Raw genomic sequence first — 23,439 nt, 5'->3', positions numbered from 1 at the left:
TCTCCCTGAGCCTTCTCTTCTCCAGGCTGAACAACCCCAACTCCCTCAGCCTGTCTTCACAGGAGAGGTGCTCCAGCCCTCTGAGCATCTTTGTGGCATCCCCTGGACTCACTCCAACAGCTCTATGTCCTTATGCTGGGGGCCCCAGAGCTGAGCAGAGCACTGCAGGGGGTTCTCAGGAGAGCGGAGCAGAGCCCTGCTGGCCTCGCTGCTTTTGATGCAGCCCAGGGTACAGTTGGCTTTCTGGGATGCAAGCACACACTGCTGGGCCATGTTGAGCTTTTCATCCACCAGCACCCCCATGTCCTCCTCAGGGCTGCTCTCAATCCATTCCCCACCCAGCCTGTATCATCAGTACTGGGGGTTGTTGCCCCAACCCATGTGCAGGACCTTGCACTTGGCCTTGTTGAACTCCACAGGGCTCGCTTTGGCCCACCTCTCAAGCCTGTCACTGTCCCTCTGGGTGGCATCCCTTCCCTGAGCCTGTCTACCGCACAGCTTGGTGTCATTGGCAAAACTGCTCAGGGTGTGCTCAATCCTACCATCCACGTTACTGACAAAGATGTTGAACAGCAACATTAAATCAAGCTACAGTTTAAAATCTTTCATCGGTTTCTCTGTTAGCTTATTTCCACTGAAGTAAGAGCTGTTATGCCAATTCCTTCTGCAGAATATGCACCTGCACAAAGAAACTACATCTTGGCACATATAATCCACAGGGAACCAGAAAAATGTTAGTAGCTTCAGAGCAGTTTTGTTTTCCTAGACTCACTGCACACCTCAGAAATGACAGAGAATCACAAAAGTTCTTTCTACTGTTTGCAGTATGCAAATACTGTAAGAAACCCATGAGTCACTGAGCTTCTCAGGGGCACCACCTTTGGTGTGATAGAGGCTTCTATTTACCCAAGCTCCAACCCACAACAATCATGTAATCAACCCAGCAAACAGCTCCAGCTGGGAGACACACAGCCTCCAGGAAGGGCTGGGCATGCCCATCCTTCCCGGGATAAGGAGTGTGCTGGAGAAAGGACTCACCTCCTTGCAGAGTTCCTGGGAGACTTCATCTTCTATTAAACTCATGGGCAAGTCTGTAACAATAGCCCTAAATGCTGGTTCAGAGTCAGACCTTCAAAGAAAGGGCTAAGAAGGAGTAGCCACTCAAATGTTCCTGCTGTCTGTCACATCTTCTCCAAAAGACAGGAATCAAGTCCCACCACACTTCTATCAACCCAGAGCTTTTTCCCCCTTCTGGACACCTTAAAAGCCTTTGCCTCTTCCAGGTGTGGTGGCTTGTGTCTAGTTAAAGTGCTGCAGGTCATTAACTGTGCTGCCCAGCCAGGCTTTGCAACCCACACTGCAAATACCTTTGCTCTCTGGTTGTGTTCTTGGTCTTCTGAGGGCATTAACAAGTGTCGATAAAGCAGCCTGCTTTCACAGCTTCATTAGAAAATCAAAATATCAGAGCCCAAACTAAACCACTGAAATTGCCACCATGATCAGCCTCAGAGGCCCCAAGATAGCTATGTGGTCTGCGCGAATGGAAAACAAGCAAAAGAGATAACACAACAAACCAGGAATAGATTGCTGAACCAATACTGAGTCCAGCAGGACCTTGCAGAGCACTTAATGCTGGCATTTTAGTCTAGATGGGAGCATGACATAATGGTGTAAGGATCAGCTTGGCAAACCCCTATTTATTAATGAACTCTTCTGCCTTGTAATGTATGTGTTTTTAGGTGATTGCTGGCTCCTAGCTGCCATTGCATCTCTCACTTTGAATCCAGATGTTCTGTACCGTGTTGTTCCCAAGGCTCAGAGTTTCCAGAAGGATTATGCTGGGATCTTTCATTTCCAGGTACCTATATAATCAGGATATTGAGAATAGAGAGAGGGAAGCACTAGTATTTAGCTGAAAGCAGCTTTTTAGTGTTTGGCACAGGCTAAATATTCAAAAATTACAGTGTGTAAGTGAAATTGGTGGGGAAGAGTGAAAGAAAAGAACAGAGTTAAATAGCGTTAAATGACATCTGCTCACTGGCTAGATTCTGCTGTCTTACCATCACACCACGTAAGTCAAGCCAAGCTCTGTCGCTGCTGACTGTCGAGAGTGAATTCAGGCTGATGTGGTTCCTCCTCCTCCCCTCCCCTCCCTGTGGCTTTGCCTGGATTTCCCTGCCTGCACACCCAGTGTGTTGGGACTGAGCTAATCTGCTTTCACTAGGGGTTAGGCTCTGGAGCGGGCAGTGTGGATGCACTCCAAAGCTAAAGGAGGTGTTCTGGTGAGGACAGACGTTATAGAGCACATACCTGTCCCTTCCAACAGCTCATCTCAGCAGAGGGTTTATTGTGTGAATTACCTTCTTTTCTTTCCGGACTGCATCAAATTCTGTAGTAAATATTTCTAGTGTTCATGCAAAAACTTAGCATTAGCAATATTTCACACATTTCCCAGTATTTTCAGTAGGGATTAGCACTTGTTGAGTGCTTGCCTTTTGGGTGACCTCTCCTTGCAACATTTTTCAAGGGCATTGTTTGTTTTTCCCTAGTGAATTGGGCATTAAAAGCACAGACAAGAAAAGATCCTTTGGACTACCCTGTATGAACTCTCTGCTATGTAAGCTCTGCATGGAGCACAGCGTTCTAGATGTTAGGTGCAACAAGTTGCTGTTAATATTACCTATCAGCAAAATTTAATACAGCGTTAATAAGCCTGCTCAGCACTTCACAGGGCTGGGAGGAGTTTGCCTCTGTTACAAGGAAGAGGAGTCCATCATGAGAATGAAACCTTACAGTGACTTATTGAGGAGAACTGATGACAGGTGAAGGAGTAGGGAGATGGTAGTGTGGAGCTATTAGGTGCACAGCAGCCCTCATGAACTTTTCCTTTCTTCTTTTTATCAGTTCTGGCAGTACGGGGAGTGGGTGGATGTTGTAGTGGACGACAGGCTGCCCACCAAGAATGGGAAGCTGCTCTTCGTGCACTCGGAGGAAGGCAACGAGTTCTGGAGCGCGCTGCTGGAGAAGGCCTATGCCAAGTACGGTGGCTAAGCAGGAGGCGGTGCTCCTGGGTGTGCAGAAGCTGACTGCCCCGGCGGTTGTGGTGGTAGACACAATGCATGTCACTCAAATGCAGCCTCTGTTCCACCCATTATTTACCATTTCCTTTAGGTCCGTGAAGGGTATTGCCAACCGCTGTTTCAAGGGGCTTCACTTCTAGTACCCCAGGTCACACTGATGGTCACACAGACCGAGAGATACTACATTATAAACCTTTCTGCAGTGCCAATGCTTACAGATGGAGATGGCCCCTTACATAGCTCTTGTCATCTGTCCCACAGGTTGAATGGCTCTTATGAAGCTCTCACAGGAGGGTCCACTATGGAGGGCTTTGAGGATTTTACTGGAGGCATCTCTGAGTCCTATGAGCTGTGGAGGGCTCCTTCAAACCTTTACCAAATCATCCAGAAGGCTCTGAGAGCTGGCTCGCTGCTTGGCTGTTCCATCGATGTAAGAGACCGCTGTCACTTTACTTTCCTCACTCCTCCTCTCAGGGCTCCAGCCCATACTGTAACAAAAGCTCAGACCAATGTTAGACATAGGTAGGGAGGTCTGAAGTAAAAGCAAACTGCAATTAATGGGAGACTTTTATCGACTAATTAGAAAAACTTAGGATGAGGTTCTAAATAACTAACTCGTGTCATGACTCCCTTTTTACAAGACAACCTGTGATAATACTTAAAGCCATGAACTGGGGACTGGTCTACCCAAACTCTGTTTTCATTGTCTGAGTATCTTTTCTCATTCATATTCTGTGTAATTTCAGCTCCAGACACACAACTGCCAGAGGCAAACTCTGTGAGACACTTTGTTGTAGCCTGTAGTCTGATTCTGGCTTTGGTTTTCAGTCCTAAAGATTATTGATGCCTGTAATACAAACTCTCTCAAGTTACAGATGAAGTCTGTACATGTTTTGGAAACTTCCTGCCTTTCACATCCTGTTTCATTATCCTGTTTGAAATCATGGTTCATGGCATATAGGATTACCAGAGTTCGAATTTTGGTATGCCGGATCTCAACCAGGGTAGGCTAGAGCTTAGTTCACATGAACATGTCTTTGCAGGTGGCTGGGTCTGTTACCTGAGCTGGGAATTGGATTTAGGTTTAGATTTCTTTGTTCATTCTTGAATTTCTGCTGTGCTAGGACTGCATATTTAGGGGCATAAAACTCTAGAGGTGAACTTTTGCTGTGGATCTCACCTCGAATGTACTTTCCATCAAGGGTATTGGTATTTTTTTGCATACCACTTCAGGTATCTTTCCTCTTATTAATTTTCTCATGAAAGCTGAGTTCATACACAACATATAGTCCTAAATGTGTATACTCTTATTGCCCCAGATAACTACTGCAGCTGAAATAGAAGCAATTACAAGTCTGAAGCTGGTAAAGGGACACGCTTACTCTGTCACTGGAGCAGAGGAGGTAAGCCAGCCTTTTCAGGGCCATCATACAAACCAGCTTGGGGCTGCAGTGCCTGCAACTTCCTGATGTCTTTCTGTGACTGATCAAATAAAAATGTTAACTTATGCACCCTCTTACAGAAAAAAGAAAGTACCCGTGGTACTTAGCCAGGTTGAAAGCTCTGTACTGGTAGTTATACAGAGTATACTGTGCAGTCTGCAACTTGTATTGTACAAACAGACTGGAATAGAAAATGTAGAGGTGGGCCAAGCTGTTTCTGAAATGGAGGATATAGAAAGGAGAAACAGGGGAGGAGGCAGCTGTTTCCCCACGTGTTTGTACTGCATGAGGTGGGAGTGTGTACTTTGCCAGTCAGCGCTACTGGGAAGGGAATAAGAGCCTCTTTCATGAACTCTGCCATTAGTCTCACCTTCATAGTGAGCCATAGATACTTCTGCTCCTCTGAAACTGGAACCATTACAGAGGTGTCCATGCCAAATAACCTCTTTCCAACCTCACTGTGTTGTGTGATGTCTCCTGCTTTCGAGGATGTAGGTATTCTGCTGTTTTGGAGGTGATGTTTTTACCTGCAGATGCTGCCATTATATGAAGTGGTGAGTGCTACAGCTAATGGCTCACTTGGTGGCACAGCATAATGTAAAATAAGAGTGGAAGGCTTCTAGGTGTCTTTTAACTATTGCAAATTGTAATGGACTGCATCACTCAAGTACAAATCATGTTTTATCCTGTCTGAAAAGCAATTGCCCTGTGATGATTGGAATAATGGAAGTGCTCAGGCTCTGTTTGTTGTGGATCTTTTAGGTATATTACCGAGGACAGCCAGAGAAACTAGTGAGGCTTAGAAATCCCTGGGGTGAAGTGGAATGGACTGGAGCTTGGAGTGATAAGTAGGTTTTTATGTGCCCCTGCTTCTCTTTCTTCAGTATACTCTGGTATCTTTTAAAAATTAAATTGAGACTATGCAGTTAATCCAATCACAAAGCACATTTAGGAGAGATACTAAATCAGTTGGAATAAAACACTATTAATTTATTAGCAAGGTTAGATATTGATCTGCTCTGCCCAGCGGACATTCTTCCCTGCCTCAGGCAGAGCTTTCTCATAAAAGAAAATAGCCCACATTTTAATTATGAGTAGCCCAATGTAAGCCATATCCACGTCATTTTGCACAACTTTTCTCAGACTGATCCTTCTGATGGTGCCAGGTTCTTAGTAGAATATGCAAACCAATCTCATTCCTGGGAATTATAGCAGGGACAAACCATTGTGCCTCTGCTTTAACTCTAAGGTTGTGCTCAGCTCTAAATCAGACCAATATTTGGGTTCTACTGGAGAATCTTGAAAAAAATAGGGATGTTGACTAAGCTAAGGACCCAGAAGTTTGCAAATGTCTCAGAAACTGGGCTTCAGCTTTTTGGGATCTCAGGAGAATGGCAGTGACAACACCTCTTCTATTTTTTATATTTAGAATGGCATAAATTTTACTTATATTTGGACCACAATATATTTTGTCATGCAACACTGAGATTTCAGTTTCCTGCCCTGACTGACTGCAGTCCTGGTGCTGATGTTGTATTATGCTTAGGGATAGAAAATAGAGATAAACATTACAATTATTCTTACCTTTATCAGAGCTGCTTTGCTCAGCCCCAAGATAAGGTGCCTCAGGCACGCCCACGTGCCATATCCTGATTCTGTTACACCTATTTTACCATAGGACAACCCTGCTGAGGCAGGTGCAGAACTGCATTGTCACGTGGGAGCAGATCAGAGCAGAATCCAGCTTGCTGCACATTAACATCAGAAGGGGGAAAGGAGCAATGCTGTTTTCTGCACTATATTTTCTAATTCTACCTTTTTACTTTCTTGTTCTTTTGTGACCCCAGCCACGGAGGGTGTAGCATTTCCCTTGGGACACTATCAGGCATCCAAATAGATCTTGCAATGGAGAAGCTCAGCCTGACTTTCAGGCTGTGTGTTATCTAATCCAGCCAGTCTGCAATATTTGTACATTCTGACACCTGGCGGTGATGATTCAATTTAAGGCTTATTTGTTGCAAATACAGTTGCAGTCTGATTCCAGCCCTGTATAGCCAGGCTGCAGTGTGTGCTGCCGTTGGGAGGGGCGGAAGGTCTAGTTGTTGGAGAAATACATACTCCTTTATCAGCCGTAACTGAAGAGAAAGCCCAACTCTCTGATCTTGTAGAATAAAATACAACTGAACAGCTTGCTTTTGTGCTTTGTCTGCAGTGCTCCTGAATGGAATTATGTTGATCCCAAACAAAAATGGGCTTTGGATAAGCAAGTGGATGATGGAGAGTTTTGGTGAGAGTTGTTAGTTCAGCTTAATCTTTTGGACATTGTATGTGCATATAATGCTCTTTAAGCAGTGCTTTCAGTTGGATGGAGAGAAGCTGCCAGCCCCAGGGGGGTTAATAATGACATGCATGTGTTGTTAGCCACTTGTTTGTCTCCCTTTCTATTCAAATATTACCTTTTACTACAGTTTGCATAACTCAGTGCTTATCCAAAATATAGAGACCAGATGGTAATAAAATTAATGAGGTGGCAAGAATGAGCCTCAGCTGCTCTACATTTTGAGGTTTGTTTTTTTGCCTAAACGTTACACACTAATGAAAAAGTTTAGATTACCAGCTTGGGAAGAGTCTGTTTACCCAGACCTGATGGAAAGCCCATCCGAGTTAAATGAGTATATGAATCAGTACTGAACCCATGTCACTCTGTCCTAGACTGGAAAGATAAACGGCCACTGTCTTCCAGTGCAATCAGCTATATGGGCCATAAGGCACCGAGAACTGAGACCAGACCTCTGCTTGCAGCATGAAGTGATCAAGGTCTGTCACTCATGCAAACCTACTAGGAATGGTAAAAACAAACATCAACAATAGAATTAAAGCAAAACACCAAGCTAAGACTGTTTTTCTGCAGTGACGCTTCCAGAAGGGCCAACTCTTCCTCCTCTTAAATGGCATCTCCTTGCACATTTTGTTCCACCAGTTTTAGTGAATTTACTTATGAAGCCCACAGCTGGGGATGACAGAAAATGGTATGTCTGGGCCCATAATGTGTAGCAGCCGTTAAGAACAACTGTCTCCAGGAGATACGGCTTATTCAGGGAGTGGGAAATTTTGTTTCCCAAAAGCCAGTTCCAAGTTTCAGAGTTCAATTTAATGCAGCTTTAGGCAGCTCTGTAGTACTGACGTTTGTTGCCCTGTTGGGAGAGACATCTATTTGCATTTGCCTCCACTGTTGCAGGCTGATGGACTAACCCTGGTCTTTTTGTGCATCAGGATGGCATTTTCGGATTTTCAAAGGCAGTTCACCCGCCTTGAGATCTGCAACTTGACTCCCGACACGCTGACAAGCAATGAGGTCAACAAATGGGACCTGACCCTGTTTAATGGACAGTGGAGACGGGGTTCGACTGCTGGGGGCTGCCAGAACTACCAAGGTAGAGACCCAGCCAAGTGGACATTTGGTGAAATACCAAACAAAACAATCAAAAAATAAATGTTTGTGAACTGGGGAGGGGGGGGATGGGGTGTCTTCGGTAGGAAGGCCTTGGAGGTGCAGCTCTTTCTGCAGGGTTTAGACCATAAGCAAAAGCTTGGCAGTCTAAGCAAAGATCTAATTCGCACTTATTTCCTCGTTGGGGATTACCAACCCACTAAGCAGTTAATTCATGGCTGTATTCTTTTTTTTCCCTCTGTCTGCTTTTCCTGCTTACATGGCTTTTGCTACTGACTGGAGTAATCCTCCAAAGGGTTGGGTAGGCCAAGAAAGTGTCACAGTTCAGTGGCAGTGTTGTTTCCCATTCATTTTCAGGTTAGACCTCTGGAGAAGCTGTCTGGTGTTTGGTCCTGTTGCAACAATAACAGCCTTAGCCAAGGATGTTTCCTGGAGATAAATGACTGGCTGGAATTAATGTATCAGCTCCTCCCTGTTGGTCATTACTCCCCAGGAAATACTGTGGTGCTTTGATTTGCCATGGCTCCAACTGATATTCAGCATAGCTGCAAAAACAAAACCATATAACGTAATGGAAAGGACTGGAAAAATGCCAGGCAAAAGCCCTTCCAAAGACATATTCTCTGTAATTTGAGTGACAGCCATCCTAGCTACAATGACAACAAAATCTCCTCCTTTTTGTCTCACCTTGGGAATTCTTAGCAACGTACTGGACCAATCCCCAGTTTAAAATCCGGTTGGACGAACCAGACGATGACCATGAAGGGAGTTTAAATGAGCCATGCTGTACTATACTGGTGGGCTTGATACAGAAGAACCGCAGGAGACAGAAGAAAATGGGAGAAGCTCTGCTTAGTATTGGTTACTCACTCTATCAGGTAAAGTTTGCTCCCAATTAAGGGCTTTATTCCGTCTTCTGGTTTGCTGGAAAAAATTAGCAATGTGCTACATCTTAACCATTCAGCACTACACTTCAGTAAGAACTGGATTTTGCAAGATGATTGAAATCCTTCTCTCATTTCTTTCTGACCCACATAATATGGAAAGATTCAGATCAATTTAGGCTCAGGTTTTGTCCCACTTTAACAGGACAGTGGTGTAAAACTAGAGGCAATAATTTAGCAACAGTCTCATTGAGAGCCTTCTCTTACAAAATCTGAATGGGGGCAGGCTCAGGGTGCCTGGCAATTCCAGATACGTGTTTCTGATTACAGCCTATCATTAGTGCTCAGTAGTCACTTTCTTTTTTAAATTATTTTTCCCTTGCATTTGAAAATTGTTTTGAGTCATTGTCTACCATGCTATTGTTCTGGTTCAGTAATTTTGGGTTTCTTTTTTCTGATTCTGCCAGCGTTGCTTCTGTCTCTAAAAATATAATGTAGGGGAAAAATCTACAGTGTCACCTCTAATTCCTGTGATGTAAGGGGAGAGAAGCAAATATAAAATTTTCCAACCAGTATTATCATTCCCAATATCATATCTGGAGAAAAACAATTAAATGTTGTATAGATTCCACTGGATGAAGATCATTATCCAGCACAGGTGGGAGCAGATGGGAATGGCTGACTTTTGCTAATATAAGTTGTGCAGGATGGTTCAAAACTAGGAAAGGTTTTCCCTAGTGCCTAAGTGTCTGCATTCACAAATGGTTCTCACCAAGCACATTTCTGAGTTGCCATCTGTGTGGTGCCAAGCACCCTGGCCTATTGGCATCCTGAATTTGCACATTAAGAATGTTTGCTCATATCACTGAGTACAACCCTGGAGAAGTTAGCAGAGCTTTTGTGCTTTACATCTATTTCATCCCATCTGCATACTCTTTGATCTCTTCCACAGTAGGGTAGACTTGGTGACTCTTAACAAGATGAAGACTTTCTTTTGAAAGACATGGCTGCTAAGTAATCTCAGGTAGACATCCAGTTACGACCCCAGATATTTGGGTCATGCACTGTTGTAGATTTACATCACTGCAGCTGGTGCCGTGGCTGAGGAGGTCCCGTTAGGACAGCATGGGCGGTGACCTAAAGTAGATAGATGTCTGTGGAGGAGAAGGTGAAAAGATGTATGCTCAAGTCTACCTGCCGTGCAGAGCTTTTGGCAGTTGTGCAGCTCAAACAGCCTACTGCCAAAACTGTTAAATGTGTCCATCACCAAGCTCCTGGCCAGCTTGTGTGCTGGTTATAAGGAACAAGACCTGAGGTCTCAAGGGGCCATTTCACGCCCCCAGAATTGCTGTATGGGTGATATTTTCAAAAGCTCTTTTGGGACTATGGAGGACACTCTTTTTGGCTGTCATTGGAATCTGTGCTCTTAAGACTACTAATTGCTTTTGGAAAAGCAACCTTATATTTGGTGGTACGGACTGACATAGCAGTTTAGTTAATTTAGGAAGGGCTAAATCTTGAAATTTGTTACCTGTTATAAATGCCATACAGCAATCTCATCATCCACAGGCTGACTGCTAGTGACATTAGCTTCATATATTCAGCATATTCCAGTAACGGTAGACCAGTAGATTTTAGGTCTGCTGTAATAAATTCTCAGTTTGGTTTTGGTTAGCCAGGTGGGGCTAATTTGTTGACTGTCCTGACTGAGCACTTAAAGGCTTACCCAAATACTTCCAGCCAATAGTATCATTCACAGCACCGTATCAGGAGAAAAGCAATTGAATGTTGTATAGATTCCTCTGGGTGAATATCCTGTTTCTCCTTTGGAACAGCTCTAGCACAAGCTAAAACTTCATGTATAACTGATACTACAATACACGATTGTAAAAAAAAAAATTATATGTCTGAAGGAGGCTTTATCTGATTTTTCTTTTCCCCTAATGATAGATGTGGGTATGTAGCAACCCTTTAATACCAACTCTTTCTCTTTCTTTCAGATACCTCAGGAGGTATGTAGTCTCTGCTGAAGACTTCCAGCTTCCATATGAGCACCTTCTGTTGCACTGGAGAATTTAGCTACCAGGAAGACTTCTTCCCTACTAATGACAGCTCTTCTGGAGAGCTTTGTTATTAGATCACTGGACCAATATCTCAGGTTCTGAATAACCGTTTCCAAGGGACTGGGGCAAAAAGCTTTATTACAGACACCTGAGTCCCAGTCTTGACTTCATTTATACTTGTTGAAACTTGGCTTCCACTTAGTTTGTATAACAGAGGCCAGAATTTGTCTGTTTAGTACAGATGAAGGCAGAACAGGGTCTCTACACTCTAAAATCGAGAAAATATAGCTAATATTGTTTAGAAGGAATGCCAGACTCTGTGGATCCATTTGTTTTATAGTTCTGAGCTAGGGCTCCTGGTAATGAGCAAACCCTACTCAGCCTTCTGTAATCCCCCCAGATGTCAATACTGAGGTAAAGAGACTTTTCATTCCTGAAGAAAGAAACCCCAGGGGTGTCTGGCAGTAGGAATAGTCTATACTCATTACTGAGGTCCAGCAGCCTGTGCCGCCAATTTTTCCTAGGCTTTTCAATCCTTTGGTTCTTTCTCAGTAAATGAATGTGTGGTCATGTAGCAATTAACTGTGTTCTTTTAACAGCCTTGCAGATGCAAAGGGAAAATGAACTTTATACATAGAAAAAGATACGGATCTGCTGCCTTAATCTTTGCAGTCCCACTTAGCTTAAGTTTGGGTGAGGAGGAAGAATGGGGCTGTTGAATATATAACAAATCCAATCTTATCTTCAGTACAAAAAAGGAAAAAAACCTTTATTTTTCTGCAGTTTACAACAGAAAAACTGAATGATTATGCAATGTTTGGTAACATGTTTTATTATGATCTTAGACAGCCAGAAACCTTATCCGTATGCAATGTTCCCCACCCTGTGTCAACCACACAGCACTTTTTGTGGATCATTGAATCACATTTTTTGAAAGACATCCCAGTGGACAAAAAGTTATGAATAGGAGGTTTATAGCAGAGATGTTATTCTTACGCTACTGTTTCTTCTTACATCAGTGTTTTGTTTTATGAGCTATGCCATGTTTCACTTGCCTTAGAGTATATTGGTACTTAGGAAAAGTTAAATACTGTTTTCCACATAATCCAAAGGAATATCCTTAGTCTTACTAATAGAAGTTAGTAAATCATCTGATATGGCCCCTAAATCTCACCCTTGTGACCACTACTTTGTTCTGTTTGCTATTCTTTTCTGTCTGTTTAAGGAAATCAGATACTACAATTGCTATGCAATTAGGAGACTTATCCCATACCATAAATTGCTCAAAAATACTCTTAATTTTAAATTTGTCCACAAGCTGCCTGTGAAAGCAAAGAGGGCGGGCTCAATGCGTGGGCAACTTAAGTACAACAGGTACTAGTTTGACCAGATATGAACACACATTGTGATCTTTTCATTTTATATCACAGATTGCTAAAAGGCATGTGAAAAGATAATCTTTATAGAGAAAGATCTTTGTCTCTTCTAATTATCTGCCTGACTGTTTCCCATGACAGAAACCTGGTGGTTATCTATTATGCCATCACTTGCGGATGTATTATTTTATGCTAAGAAAAACTTGAGTTGGCTTTAAAGCACTGAAATTGAAATAGAGTGGCTGGCTTACCAGTGAATTGTCAAATGGTTTCTAACAAAAACACATTTCCCACAGCTGGAAAATGACATAGATATTCATATGAACCGTGCTTTCTTCGCAAGGAACCAACCAGCAGCCCAGTCTGGTCCTTATGTCAACCTGCGTGAAGTCTCCAGACGCATGAAGTTGCCCCGAGGAGCATACCTCATTGTGCCATCCACTTTTGAGCCTTACAAGAATGGAGAGTTCTGCCTTCGAGTTTTTTCTGAGAAACAGGCTAAAACGCAGTGCGTATCTTCTCTGTAAAGCCTCTTCTTCTGCTGGTGAGGCACATGAAGGAAAAGGTCAGGTGTTGCACCCACATCCTGTGCTCTACCTTTGCCCTTAACCAGCAAACCAGGCCCATTTCTAGGACATGTTTTATTCTGTAGTCTACCACACACATCCATGGCAGAGTCACAGGCCTTCAGATGGCCTCCACCAAACACTGAAGTGGTAACTAGGTCCCTCAGGTCTGCGAAGTAGAAGTTCCCACAATTAAAAAGTGCAGGATTTGGGAGTATGACAATGAGGAGACGGTTTTAAAAAGGGTTGTATCAGTAGCAGCCACTGAATGAAGAAACAGGAGCCTGGATACAAGACAAGAACAACAAGGCTGGATTTCCCAAGGAAAACATCTTCAAAGAGGTGGGGCAGACAGGTGGGATCGGGAGCTCAGGAAGCAGGAAACCTGGGGGCTTGCTCTGTGCATTCACTAACACCTTATATTAAAACAGCTTGTTTTGCTAATTATTTAAAGGCAAATAGTAGACTCATAATTTCTCATTGGTTTGGTTTTTTTTTTCCTTTTATTCCTTAGGATGATGGGTGATGTGGTGTCTGCAAAATTGTATGAGGTAAATGTCTTAACTGGGCAGATAGCTGGTTATTTTTTCCTAGCAGGCTTTTCTTTCATAACGTGGGTGTAATACAACGACAAGATTTTTATTTCTCCCCTGAGCTGGGATCATAGTATGTGTTTGTGCTCAGCAGAAATAATTTTCAGTTGTGGGAATTCTTTACATATCTCCATGTCTTAGTTTCTTGTCCATTTTTATGTACCTGGGCCCATGTGGCATAGAAACTGCACCGTTGTACACTGGGCTGGAACACATTAAATTGTCCTTCAATCTAGCACAGGTAGGAGAAGGCAGGGAGGGCACAGAAAGATCCTTTCCACAGAAACAAACAGTTTCCTGAAGCCCAAAAGAAATTGCAAAAGCAGACTTCCAAGGAACCACTGAATTGCTATGGCCAGGTGCAGCAACATTTTCACTGCGCTTATTTTATAAAACTACCTTGGTAGCAGAAGAAAACTTTTTCATCAGTCTTAGAAAGTATTTACTCCTGAATGAAGCCAGCCCTTGTCTGGTTGTGATTTAAGTAGTGCCTCCATTCTGCCATTGCTGCAGAGCAAGTGCTCATTTTCTGCTGCTGTAAATAGTCCCCTGTAAAGTTGCTTTACGATGTCCACGGCTCGCTTTCTAGAACCACCTTGCAAACCACACTGTTGGTCGTTTCTTTCCTCTAGCCTCACGTTGATAACAAAGATATAGATGATGAGTTCAAGATTCTGTTTCAAAAGCTCTCTGGAGAGGTAAGTGGATTAAAGTCAAAGAAAAAGACTGGGACCTTTCTGTTATGATTATGCAAATATTTGACTTGCCGATTCCTTTTACTGTCTGGTCTTCAAAAAACCAAGCAGTTCTCCCCTTTTATTAACTCACAGCTTCAGTTCCATTTATTTTACAATAGAACAGTTTTACTACATTGTTCCTCTTATTGGTGCAAAATATGATTTGTTCCCTAGGTAATGCAGAGCATGGAATAACTTTGAAAATAAGGGTGATGGAAGCCAGGCCTGTGAAAATTATTATCCCACGGTGAAATAAATTACCTGTGGAGTTAGCGTATAATTCTGGCAATTGTCTAGTTGGTCAATTCCTTCCTTTTTGTTTAGAAGCCCCAGGAATCAGAAAACTGTTGGCTGAACTTTCTCTCTATTTATTGCATTTGACAAACAGCATCTACAAAGCCCTGCTGTGCTAGCCTGTGGCTGTCATGTCAGATTTTCTCTTAATGAACAGGTGGCCACTGGCATTGAAGAGGGAAAACATCTTGTCAGTTAGAAAGACCTTTTTGAGTTTTGAGAGGGCAATTTTAGTATTGTTCAGTTGTAGTTTCCATAAGCCTGGAAAATCTCAAATGCTCTCCTGAACCTCCTTAGTTGAGAAAGAAGGCAGTCACCCAGTTCAGTCAGATCTGTTAAAAAGTTAACATTTACTGTGTCATGTCACCATGGCACCTAACAAATTACTTATTTTCTATTTGAAAGGCTAACAAATATTAGTGGTTTCTGAGGATCTCCTCCATGTGATGTCTGATGGTAAATGTAAAGTGTTAGAAAAAAAAAAAAGAAAGGTTTCCATGCCTTACATACAGAAAGAAAACAGTCTCTGGATATCTGACAGCAAATTAATATAGCTTGTTTCAAATAATTTTTGTGTTAACACCTAAAGTATGCTTTGTTTTCTGGCCAGGACTGTGAAGTGACTGCAACTGAACTTCAAACTATCCTAAACCGGGTTTTGTCAAAGAGTAAGTCATGTTGTGTAGTTCCCATTGAATGGAGCTGAGAGGCACGCGCTGAAGCTCTTTGGTCAGAGTGAACATCTGCGCTTGGGTCCATCAGCACACAGATGGGATCTGTGCTAACAAACACCGGCTCTATCAGCTAAGGGTGATGAAAAACTGAGTTTATGCTTGCCCACAGCTGACATTCTCCTGGCTTGTTGAACCTCTAGTATGGGGGAAAAAAAATATCACCTGGTGTTCCCAGGTGCTGCCAGCTGATGTCCTGCAGCGACACTATATTCTCTGTACCTTCTTGGAAGGACCACCATGGGAAGGTATTATTATGCTGCTGCAAAATTTCTGTGGACAAATAGACACCCACTCCCAAAATGAATAGCATGCCCTGCCTCTGGGCCAAAAAAGCCATGTTTATCAGCTGAAGGGAAATAGTGGAAGAAATGGTAAAGCACTTACTTTACTAACAAGATTTTAAGGTGGCTGACATCTCCAAGGCTGTCTGCAGAAAAATATTTGCCTAAAAGTGTTTCTGATGTGGATTTTTCTTTCTTTTTGTACAGGAAAGGATATTAAAAGCAATGGATTCAACATTAACACTTGCAGGGAGATGATCAGCCTTTTAGATGTATCCTTTGAACATCATTTCATCACCTTTAAAGTTTCTGGATCTGCTTTGTAAAACTTCCTGACAAGATGGGCTAAGTTTACACTTCCATTGTTCAGGCACATGGCTGGAGGTATAAAATTCAGCCAAGCAGATCTATCAGCTCAGGGTGGCAGAAACCCAAACCTTTCAAATTTTGGCTGCTTCTCTCACTTGCTCTGCGTCTCTCATTGCTTAAACTTTTACCTAAAAATAGTAAGGAGAAGAAGCAGGGACCTTCTGCCTGGATGCACCTGTGCAGTTTCAGATGCATACACAGCACACTTGGCAGGAGGCAGGTTTAAGCACAACCTCAACTCCTGTCTCTAAGGCAGGTACTGCATACAGAGCACAGAGCTCAAAGCAGCAGAGGCACGCTGGAGAGCCTGTTCAGGGGAGAAGGCAACAAGCACCTGCTGTGCCTCCCTCCCTGCTGCATGTCTTGTAGGACACATGCGAGCTAATAAGCTTTGTGTAGCCAAGGGAAAAGGAGAGGTCGGCACATCTGCCCAGTACTCCTTTGATGTGCTGGGAAAGTAGGCAGTGCACTGGGAGGGTCAAGGGACATGCTGCCAGGATTACACGTGATATGGTCACGTTGAGGTCAGCAGGGGTTAGCTGTGGATCTTGTGGATCACTCGCTGTTAGAAGTGATGCCTTTGCCCTACACTCCACAGTCTTCCAAACCCAACAAGGTAACACAATCAGTACAGCATCATGGGGGCCAACTCCCTGTTTCTGCATAATTTTCCATAGGAAAGGAGTTCAAGGCCCTGAAGGACGTGGAGAAAGACTGTGCAGCCTGCTATTGACTGTTCACTTGCAGTTCCTGCCCCTGGTTTCTAACACCAGTCTGCTGCAAGCCCAGTCCTTTTTTTCCCTAAGGACTCTAAGCTACAGTTAACTGTAAAGAATGCGAGCGGATCTAATCGTGCTTATATATTTAGCAATCCCGTACATCATTCCCTGAGAGTGCAGATAGCCTAGAAATTCTTGGCATGCCTTTAGCTAAGCAAATATAAAGCTGTGGGCATGTCTGTTGAGATAGGGATGCATTACAAACGAGAACTAATATGGCATTAAGATGACACTGTGGTGGGTGATTTGTTTTTATCAGAACTGGTTGCTTTCCAGTTTTGCTAAAGATAGAGGAATCTTAATTTTTGAACCATGCCTTAACGTGGCCCAGACCAATGGGACTGGCACCTTGGGACTTGTAGAATTCAAGACACTTTGGATGAAGATTCAAAAGTATTTGGTAACATAGTATTCCTGACTGTCTCCCCTTCCCGCTCAGCTCTTAAGTACAGATCCAGAACTGGGTTAAGCCCCCACAGGCAAATGTACTTGGAAGCCTTCCTTCTCATGGCTGGAGTTTGTTCCAGGGCTCAGAAACACCTCTGATTTAAAGGGGCACAAGCAGATCCTCTTTCACCCTGGCTCCATCAGTCTCCATAATTTGCAATACCTTATGGAAAGTCAGATTAACCTTCTTTCATTGTTGGCAAAGATAGCTCTCTCTGCTGCCTGCTGTATTAAAGCTCATATGAACATCTCTCTGCTATTGCAATGTGTTACATTGCCAGCTGAGCACCAGCAAAGACAAGAAACACATATTTTTAGGACCTACAAAAAAACTAGCTTTGTATTTTTTAAATCTTGTGGCAGTTCTGAATTATTTTCTGGCAGAGGCTTTAATATCCCAAGAAGTTCATCCAGAATCAAGCAGTCTAAATTGGACGTGCTTTGTTTGTCAACATCCCTTTCAGGCAAGCCTACTTCTACCATACTTGATGCTGGCCAGCACAAGAATCTGTCCTGGAGGTTCATGAAGAAGTGTTGGGTTCATGAAGCACCGGCTCTGTCCTAGGGCAGGTGTCAGCAGAGCAAGCCCTGAGAGCCAGTTCCAGTCTGAGCTCTGGGTGGCATCTAATTCTGGATAATAAACCCGCTGGCAGTAGGAAGCATCTGCCACCATGTCTGAAATACTAAGCAAAATGGACTTTGCCTGTTGCACTGTGTGCCAAATGACAGGATATTTTCCTCAGTGGCCTGTCTGCCACCATGTAACATGAAGGCAGGCAGCCTGCCAGCCCATGGGAACATGTTTCCCAGTCTGCCTTTCTTGCCAGTAGCTACTTGAAACATTTCCCTTGCTCATTAACGTTTCAAAAAGTGGGAACTTGGACTGGTAGGGGCAGCCCCTTTCCCAGCCATCAGAAGCCCAAGGTTGTGCCAACACAGCAGAGTGATGTTGTGGACAGAGCAGAGGTAGGCATGATTGTCCTGGCATTAATCTAGCTACACAAGCAGGGAGGATGGCAGGGCATGGGCTGCAGAGTGGACTAGCAAATCGAGGTTAAACCCCAGGGAAGCCCTGGTTATTTCATTCTGGCTGCGAGCCCCCGCTGAGCCTTGTGTTACCATGCCTTCGCTCCTGCTGTTACCCAGCTACGAAAGCCAAAGCCTGCCTGTGCTCACACCATTGCATTGCTGCGTGGGCACAACTGAAAAGCCATCTCTGCATTCCCTCGCTCCCCTCTGCTGCAGGCAATCTATAAGAAAGTGGACAGTGACTACTCCGGTACCATCGACTCCCATGAGATGCGAAATGCCCTCAGAGAGGCAGGTGAGTACACTGCTTGGGGACACCATTGGATCACCAAACATCAGAAGAACAGTGGAGCCTTTTAATGGCTTTGCTTCCCTCCTGTCTCCTAGATCACAGCATTGCCAGTGCCATTCTCCCCTCCTGACAGTCACACACCGCCACGTCCTTTTGCTGTTATATGCATCAAAACCCATCCTCTGTACTGCATTATGAACCACTGATATTTTTGTCCATGCTGTGACCATTGCTTATCCATCTGATTATTACTTACTCTATTTCTGGCCTCATTATTTCCTAATCTAATTGTCCTTTTTCAGAGCTATGTCCAAACCCTCTTTTTCCTTCCTTTCCTCCCACCACCTTTCTCTACACTAGAGAACGTGCAAGCCTGATAAAGGCATGCCCCAACGATATCCTCTCTGATGTGTGCTATTCAACTTCTGAAGCAGTGCTTGCCAGCTCAGGGGCATCTAGAGGAGCACTGTTTTTTTGATCTGTCTTGTGCTCAGTGGAGCTTATGTGAATGATCCAGAGACAGAAATAGCACTAATATGGGCCTGAATAGAGCCCAATGTGTTACGCGTGCAATTGGCTCTACTGCAATCACTGCTATTCAGCTGCAGCGCCAAGACTCACTAATTAGGGGTTTATCTGGGGAACATAGGACTGGTTATGCTGTGAAACAATGTGAAATATGCAGTCTGACAAAATGCTGTGGCAGAACTTTATGCCTCTTTTCACCCAGCACAATGGGCTTTGGAAGGGACCCACAGCAGAGGTGGGTGATGGAATCCAGCAGACCTTCTGGGAGGAATTGTCCTGTCCTTCACCCAGGTCTGCCTGCAGGTGCAGCAGTCCATGGAAAAGTCACATCAAAGACAGCATATTAACCTGCTGTGTCAGTGATTTGTGTGCTTCCCATTCCTTCAGGTTTCACGCTCAACGATCAGGTGCAACACAGCATTGTCATCCGCTATGCCTGCAGCAAGCTGACCATTGATTTTGACGGCTTTGTGGCCTGTATGATCCACTTGGAGACCCTGTTCAGTAAGTGCCTCTGGGCATCAGCCAAGGGGAATTCCTGAAAACCTGGGGGTTTCCTTAAGCATTTGGTGTCTTTTAACTGTGAATGTAGCAAATTGCATGGAAATATGAGGGTGCCAGCAAAACCGTCTGTTGGAGGAAACAGCAGAGAAATAACAAAAGCCTTTCTGTCTGAATGACCATGGAGGGTGGGGGACATGTTTTCATAACCTTCTGCGCTCTGCTGCTTTACAGTCATCTGCACTTTATGGCCAGCGCTCTGGCCCCCAGGTTGTCCCAGCTCCTGTAAATGGTACCATTTATCATTTACAGTCCTTACTCAAACCTGATTTACTGGTTTGTCCCCAGATCATACCAGATGCTACTGCATCAGATTTTATAGTTGTCCCACTGCCAACTCTCAGTTTGCTGCTGTCCCGCTGCCAGCTCTCAGTTTGCTGCTGTAGATCTGACTATTCCGCACCATGAAGCGGCTTAGAAATTACTTGTAAGAGGGAAGAAGAACAGCTGTAATATTATCTTACAGAACCAGTCTAGATTTCCAGTAGATCATGGCAAAAAGCCAGACCTCTACATTTTGTCAGGCAGTGATTCTCTACTTGCCAAACTCTGTGCTTTATATTCAATCTTTTCCCCCCTCTTCTACTTTTCAGAAGTGTTCCATCTCCTGGACAAAGACAAGCGTGGAGTCATCCAGCTCTCTCTGGCTGAGGTGAGACTGGTCAGATTGAAATACCACCAGGTTAAGCTACAGTAATGGATTCCCCTAAACCCCATTTATTCAAAATCACTATTATAAGTGGTAAACTCAATAGTGATTCAAAGAGAAAGTTTGTTTCTGTGAAAAGGTTCTTCAGCTCAGAAGACCTGTCTGAATTAGTAGAATGAACATTGACTTTATATGAGCAAAAAAGTAAAGATACATTTAAAAGCCCTAAGGCTGCTTGAGAAGTGTTTCACTATCTACTTTTAGAGGGCAGTGGTCAATTCATTAGAAAACACACAGCAGGGAACTGTTCTTGTCTGGCAGGGAATGTACTGATCAACCTGCCAGAATTAGAAGAGACCTTTTAAGATGCCAGGTCTTCTTTGCTCACTTTGTTTTTAATGCAAATTTATCCTGTTGAAGCTGTAATAAAAGCAATCAGCTTGAGTCTTCCCTTTGCAGAATACAAATATATCTCAGGAAACAGCTGGAGGGGGCCCCAAGAGGTCCATCCAATTAGTCCTCTCAGCTACAGACTGGCTCGAAGGGAGGAGGATGGCTAGGAAGCCCCGTGACCCTCAGTCACAGTTAGTTAAATCTAGCTGAAATGTAAATAGTCTGACCCAAGTATTTTTCAAAGGTCATGCAGCTTTCCCTGGGGAACTGGTCTTCCCTCAGAGGAGACCCCACTTGCAATGTCTGAGGCTGCTCCTGGCAATAAATTTCCCTGAAGTTCCAGAGCAGACAGATCCCACATCTATAACATTAAAATGCAGCTCCAGCCTTTCCCAGCTTGTTCTCCCAGAGCTGTGGTAGAGTGCTCTAGTGGCATCCTGTGGACCTTCCAGATGTCCTGACTCCTTGTTCTGTTTCTCCCTCAGTGGCTGTGCTGCACAGTGGTTTGAATCACGGTCAATGAATTCGACAGAGACCTCTGAGGCTCTTCTGAACATGGAACCACTCGTCTGGCTTCTTGTTATGAAAAGCAGAGAGAGAAGCTTGGGTTTATTACTGGCAAGTTATTTTAAGCCCACTAAAAATGAAGTGGTCTCCTGTCAGTTATAAAATAAATGCACTCTTGAACAAAAAAAGATAAACAAATAAAAGAAACAAACCCAGCTCCAACTTCCTTTACTTTTCCTGCCCAAAGAGTATTTATCTGTGTCATGCTGAAATGTCATGATTTTTGACTTACCACAGATGGGCCCAGGTGGCTTTGGTTTGACTTCTGACTGTTCATCAGAGTTCAACAGTGTTCAAAATCCTGGAAGGGATCTCCATTGCCTGCAACGTCCAGCACGTGTTTCACAGAGCAAGACCCATGCTCAGAGCGTGGGCAAAATTTGTGTTGCTGCTCTGGCTACCTCCTTTCACAGGCAATTGTCCACTTTGGCTGTGCCATGCATCTGCAGAACCTGGGGGTGAGGAGCTCAGAGGCAGATGCTGAGCTGCTGAGAGCACAGGGGAATCGGGCATGGACACAGCCCCAAGGATGAACAGGGAATCAGTTCATCATGACATGACAAATGCATGGCACTCCTCCACAAGTCTTGGTTCTGTCTCCCAGGAAGAGGAGGGAGGATGGAAGGCCATAGGCAAGTTGTTGCAGTTATTTCCATGGAGATGTTCTCTGAATGCTTGTCCATATGCATATTTCAGTGCCCAAAGATGGGGTTTGGAGTTTTAGGAGGTGAGTGACTGGAGCTCAGAAGCTCATGAAGGCAAGCGTGAGGGGAGGAACATACAATATGGGTGTAGGGGGTCTAGGAGCTTGAGCGTGCGAGGGATGTGCTAATGGGGATTGTGATTTAAAGAAACTGAAGCTAATAGTCACTGGCTGACAGCGCTGTGCTTCCCTAAGATCTTGAAAAACCTTTGTCCTTTAAAAAAATCTTCCTGCATTTAATTTCACAGTATAAAGAGTAATAGCATAGCCATACAGGCAAGATAATCTAGCAGCCTTTTTTAGCAACTGGAAAATATTTCTGTAACTCGCAGTAATGATCTGATGAGATGACATGTCTTTGACACTTCCCTCTGGGAGCAGAAGGAGTGCAGGCAGAGATCTGTGTCCCCGAGGCAGATGTGAGGCCCAGGCTCTGTCCCCTTCTGTCTTAGTGCTGTTTGAGAGGGGCTTTTCTCCATGCCTGCTTGTTCCTAAGCTCTTTTTTCAAGGAGGAAGAAAGTTGCTGTTTGGTTTCCATCTCCAAACGTAGAATGTCTTGTGACAACCCCCAAGCCTCTGCTAGACATCTCCCAGCATTTCTTCTTGGTGCTGGCTACAGCTGTCTGACTAAAAGGGATATATGACCTGTTTCGGTGTGTGGCTCTGCCTTTTTAATAGGTGCTTTTCGCTGCTCTTATTTAGAGGTGCTCTCCCAGTAAAAGAGAAATAAATACTTAATTCAGATTGCAGGACAAAAACAGCCAGCGGGGGTAGCATAGGCTTTCCCCTGCTGTCCCTGTGCACGTATCACTGATCATGACATGCCTGCAGCTGTCTGAGGTGGCCACCAGTTTCTTCTCATGGTAGATATTTGCCTGCTGACCACCAATAGACATCTATGTATCTCCACCTGCCTGGAAGACAGAGCTACGTGAAACAAGCTGAGGTGTCCAAAACCTTGAGAACTTTCTAGTGAATGCTCTGCCTGTTCAGTAAGACAAATGTGTCCTTCCCTGCCCTATATCTTGAGTATGCAACACGTCTCCTTACTAACCATGCAGCAGGGTGAGCTAACTCCTTGCAGCTTCAGATTTGCTTTCTGCTCACATGCACTATTCATGAGTTCATTCCAATTATGATCACAGAGAGGCCTCTCTCCACAGGACTGGGAAAACTCAGCTATATGCAGAAATCCATTGCACATTCCCGGTTCTTCTCCCTTTACATCAAGCAAGATGCCCCCACCACAATAAAATTCTCATAGTTAGCTCAATGGCTCTCACCCTCCCGTACAGGATGGGCGGAGTGCTGCACTCCATCTTCCTTTATCTTTGGGAAGCAGGCAGATCCAGAGGGTTCACCTCCTCTTTCATTTCTTCTTTGAGCACAGCACTTAGTTATCAGGTCTCAGAGAACAAGTGCTCAAAAATAAGCCTTTTCATGGGGTTGCATGCAATTCTCTTATTTTGCTTGACACATCTGCAAAAAAGGTGATTAACATCCACCTTATTTTCCTTCCTTATGCTGCAAGCTGAACAAATGTCCGTGCTCATCAGTTCTCTCTGTTAGTCCTGATGGAGCTCAAATGCCATTTGAATAAAATGCCTGCAGCAGCTCCTAT

The 23,439-nt window shown here is 44.0% G+C and overlaps 1 protein-coding gene across 1 annotated transcript in view; it reads left to right on the top strand.

Moving 5' to 3' along the window:
- The window catches only part of CAPN8 (calpain 8), a 31,428-nt gene extending 10,173 nt beyond the window's left edge, over positions 1–21,255 (top strand). The window contains exons 3-21 of the mRNA XM_005441253.3: positions 1,740–1,858; positions 2,905–3,038; positions 3,342–3,510; positions 4,400–4,483; positions 5,285–5,370; positions 6,735–6,809; positions 7,796–7,956; positions 8,676–8,851; positions 10,858–10,869; positions 12,593–12,804; positions 13,377–13,413; positions 14,088–14,153; positions 15,097–15,154; positions 15,709–15,773; positions 16,981–17,049; positions 18,342–18,420; positions 19,333–19,449; positions 20,100–20,158; positions 21,034–21,255. Of these exons, the coding sequence (XP_005441310.3) occupies positions 1,740–1,858; positions 2,905–3,038; positions 3,342–3,510; positions 4,400–4,483; positions 5,285–5,370; positions 6,735–6,809; positions 7,796–7,956; positions 8,676–8,851; positions 10,858–10,869; positions 12,593–12,804; positions 13,377–13,413; positions 14,088–14,153; positions 15,097–15,154; positions 15,709–15,773; positions 16,981–17,049; positions 18,342–18,420; positions 19,333–19,449; positions 20,100–20,158; positions 21,034–21,057 (1,802 nt within the window). The 3' untranslated portion in view covers positions 21,058–21,255. The remainder of the gene's footprint in view (positions 1–1,739; positions 1,859–2,904; positions 3,039–3,341; positions 3,511–4,399; positions 4,484–5,284; positions 5,371–6,734; positions 6,810–7,795; positions 7,957–8,675; positions 8,852–10,857; positions 10,870–12,592; positions 12,805–13,376; positions 13,414–14,087; positions 14,154–15,096; positions 15,155–15,708; positions 15,774–16,980; positions 17,050–18,341; positions 18,421–19,332; positions 19,450–20,099; positions 20,159–21,033) is intronic.
- The last annotated feature ends 2,184 nt before the right edge of the window (positions 21,256–23,439 follow it).

Source organism: Falco cherrug, chromosome 13, assembly GCF_023634085.1.
Source record: "Falco cherrug isolate bFalChe1 chromosome 13, bFalChe1.pri, whole genome shotgun sequence".
Lineage (NCBI taxonomy): Eukaryota > Metazoa > Chordata > Aves > Falconiformes > Falconidae > Falco > Falco cherrug.
This window is presented reverse-complemented; position numbering and strand designations above follow the sequence as displayed.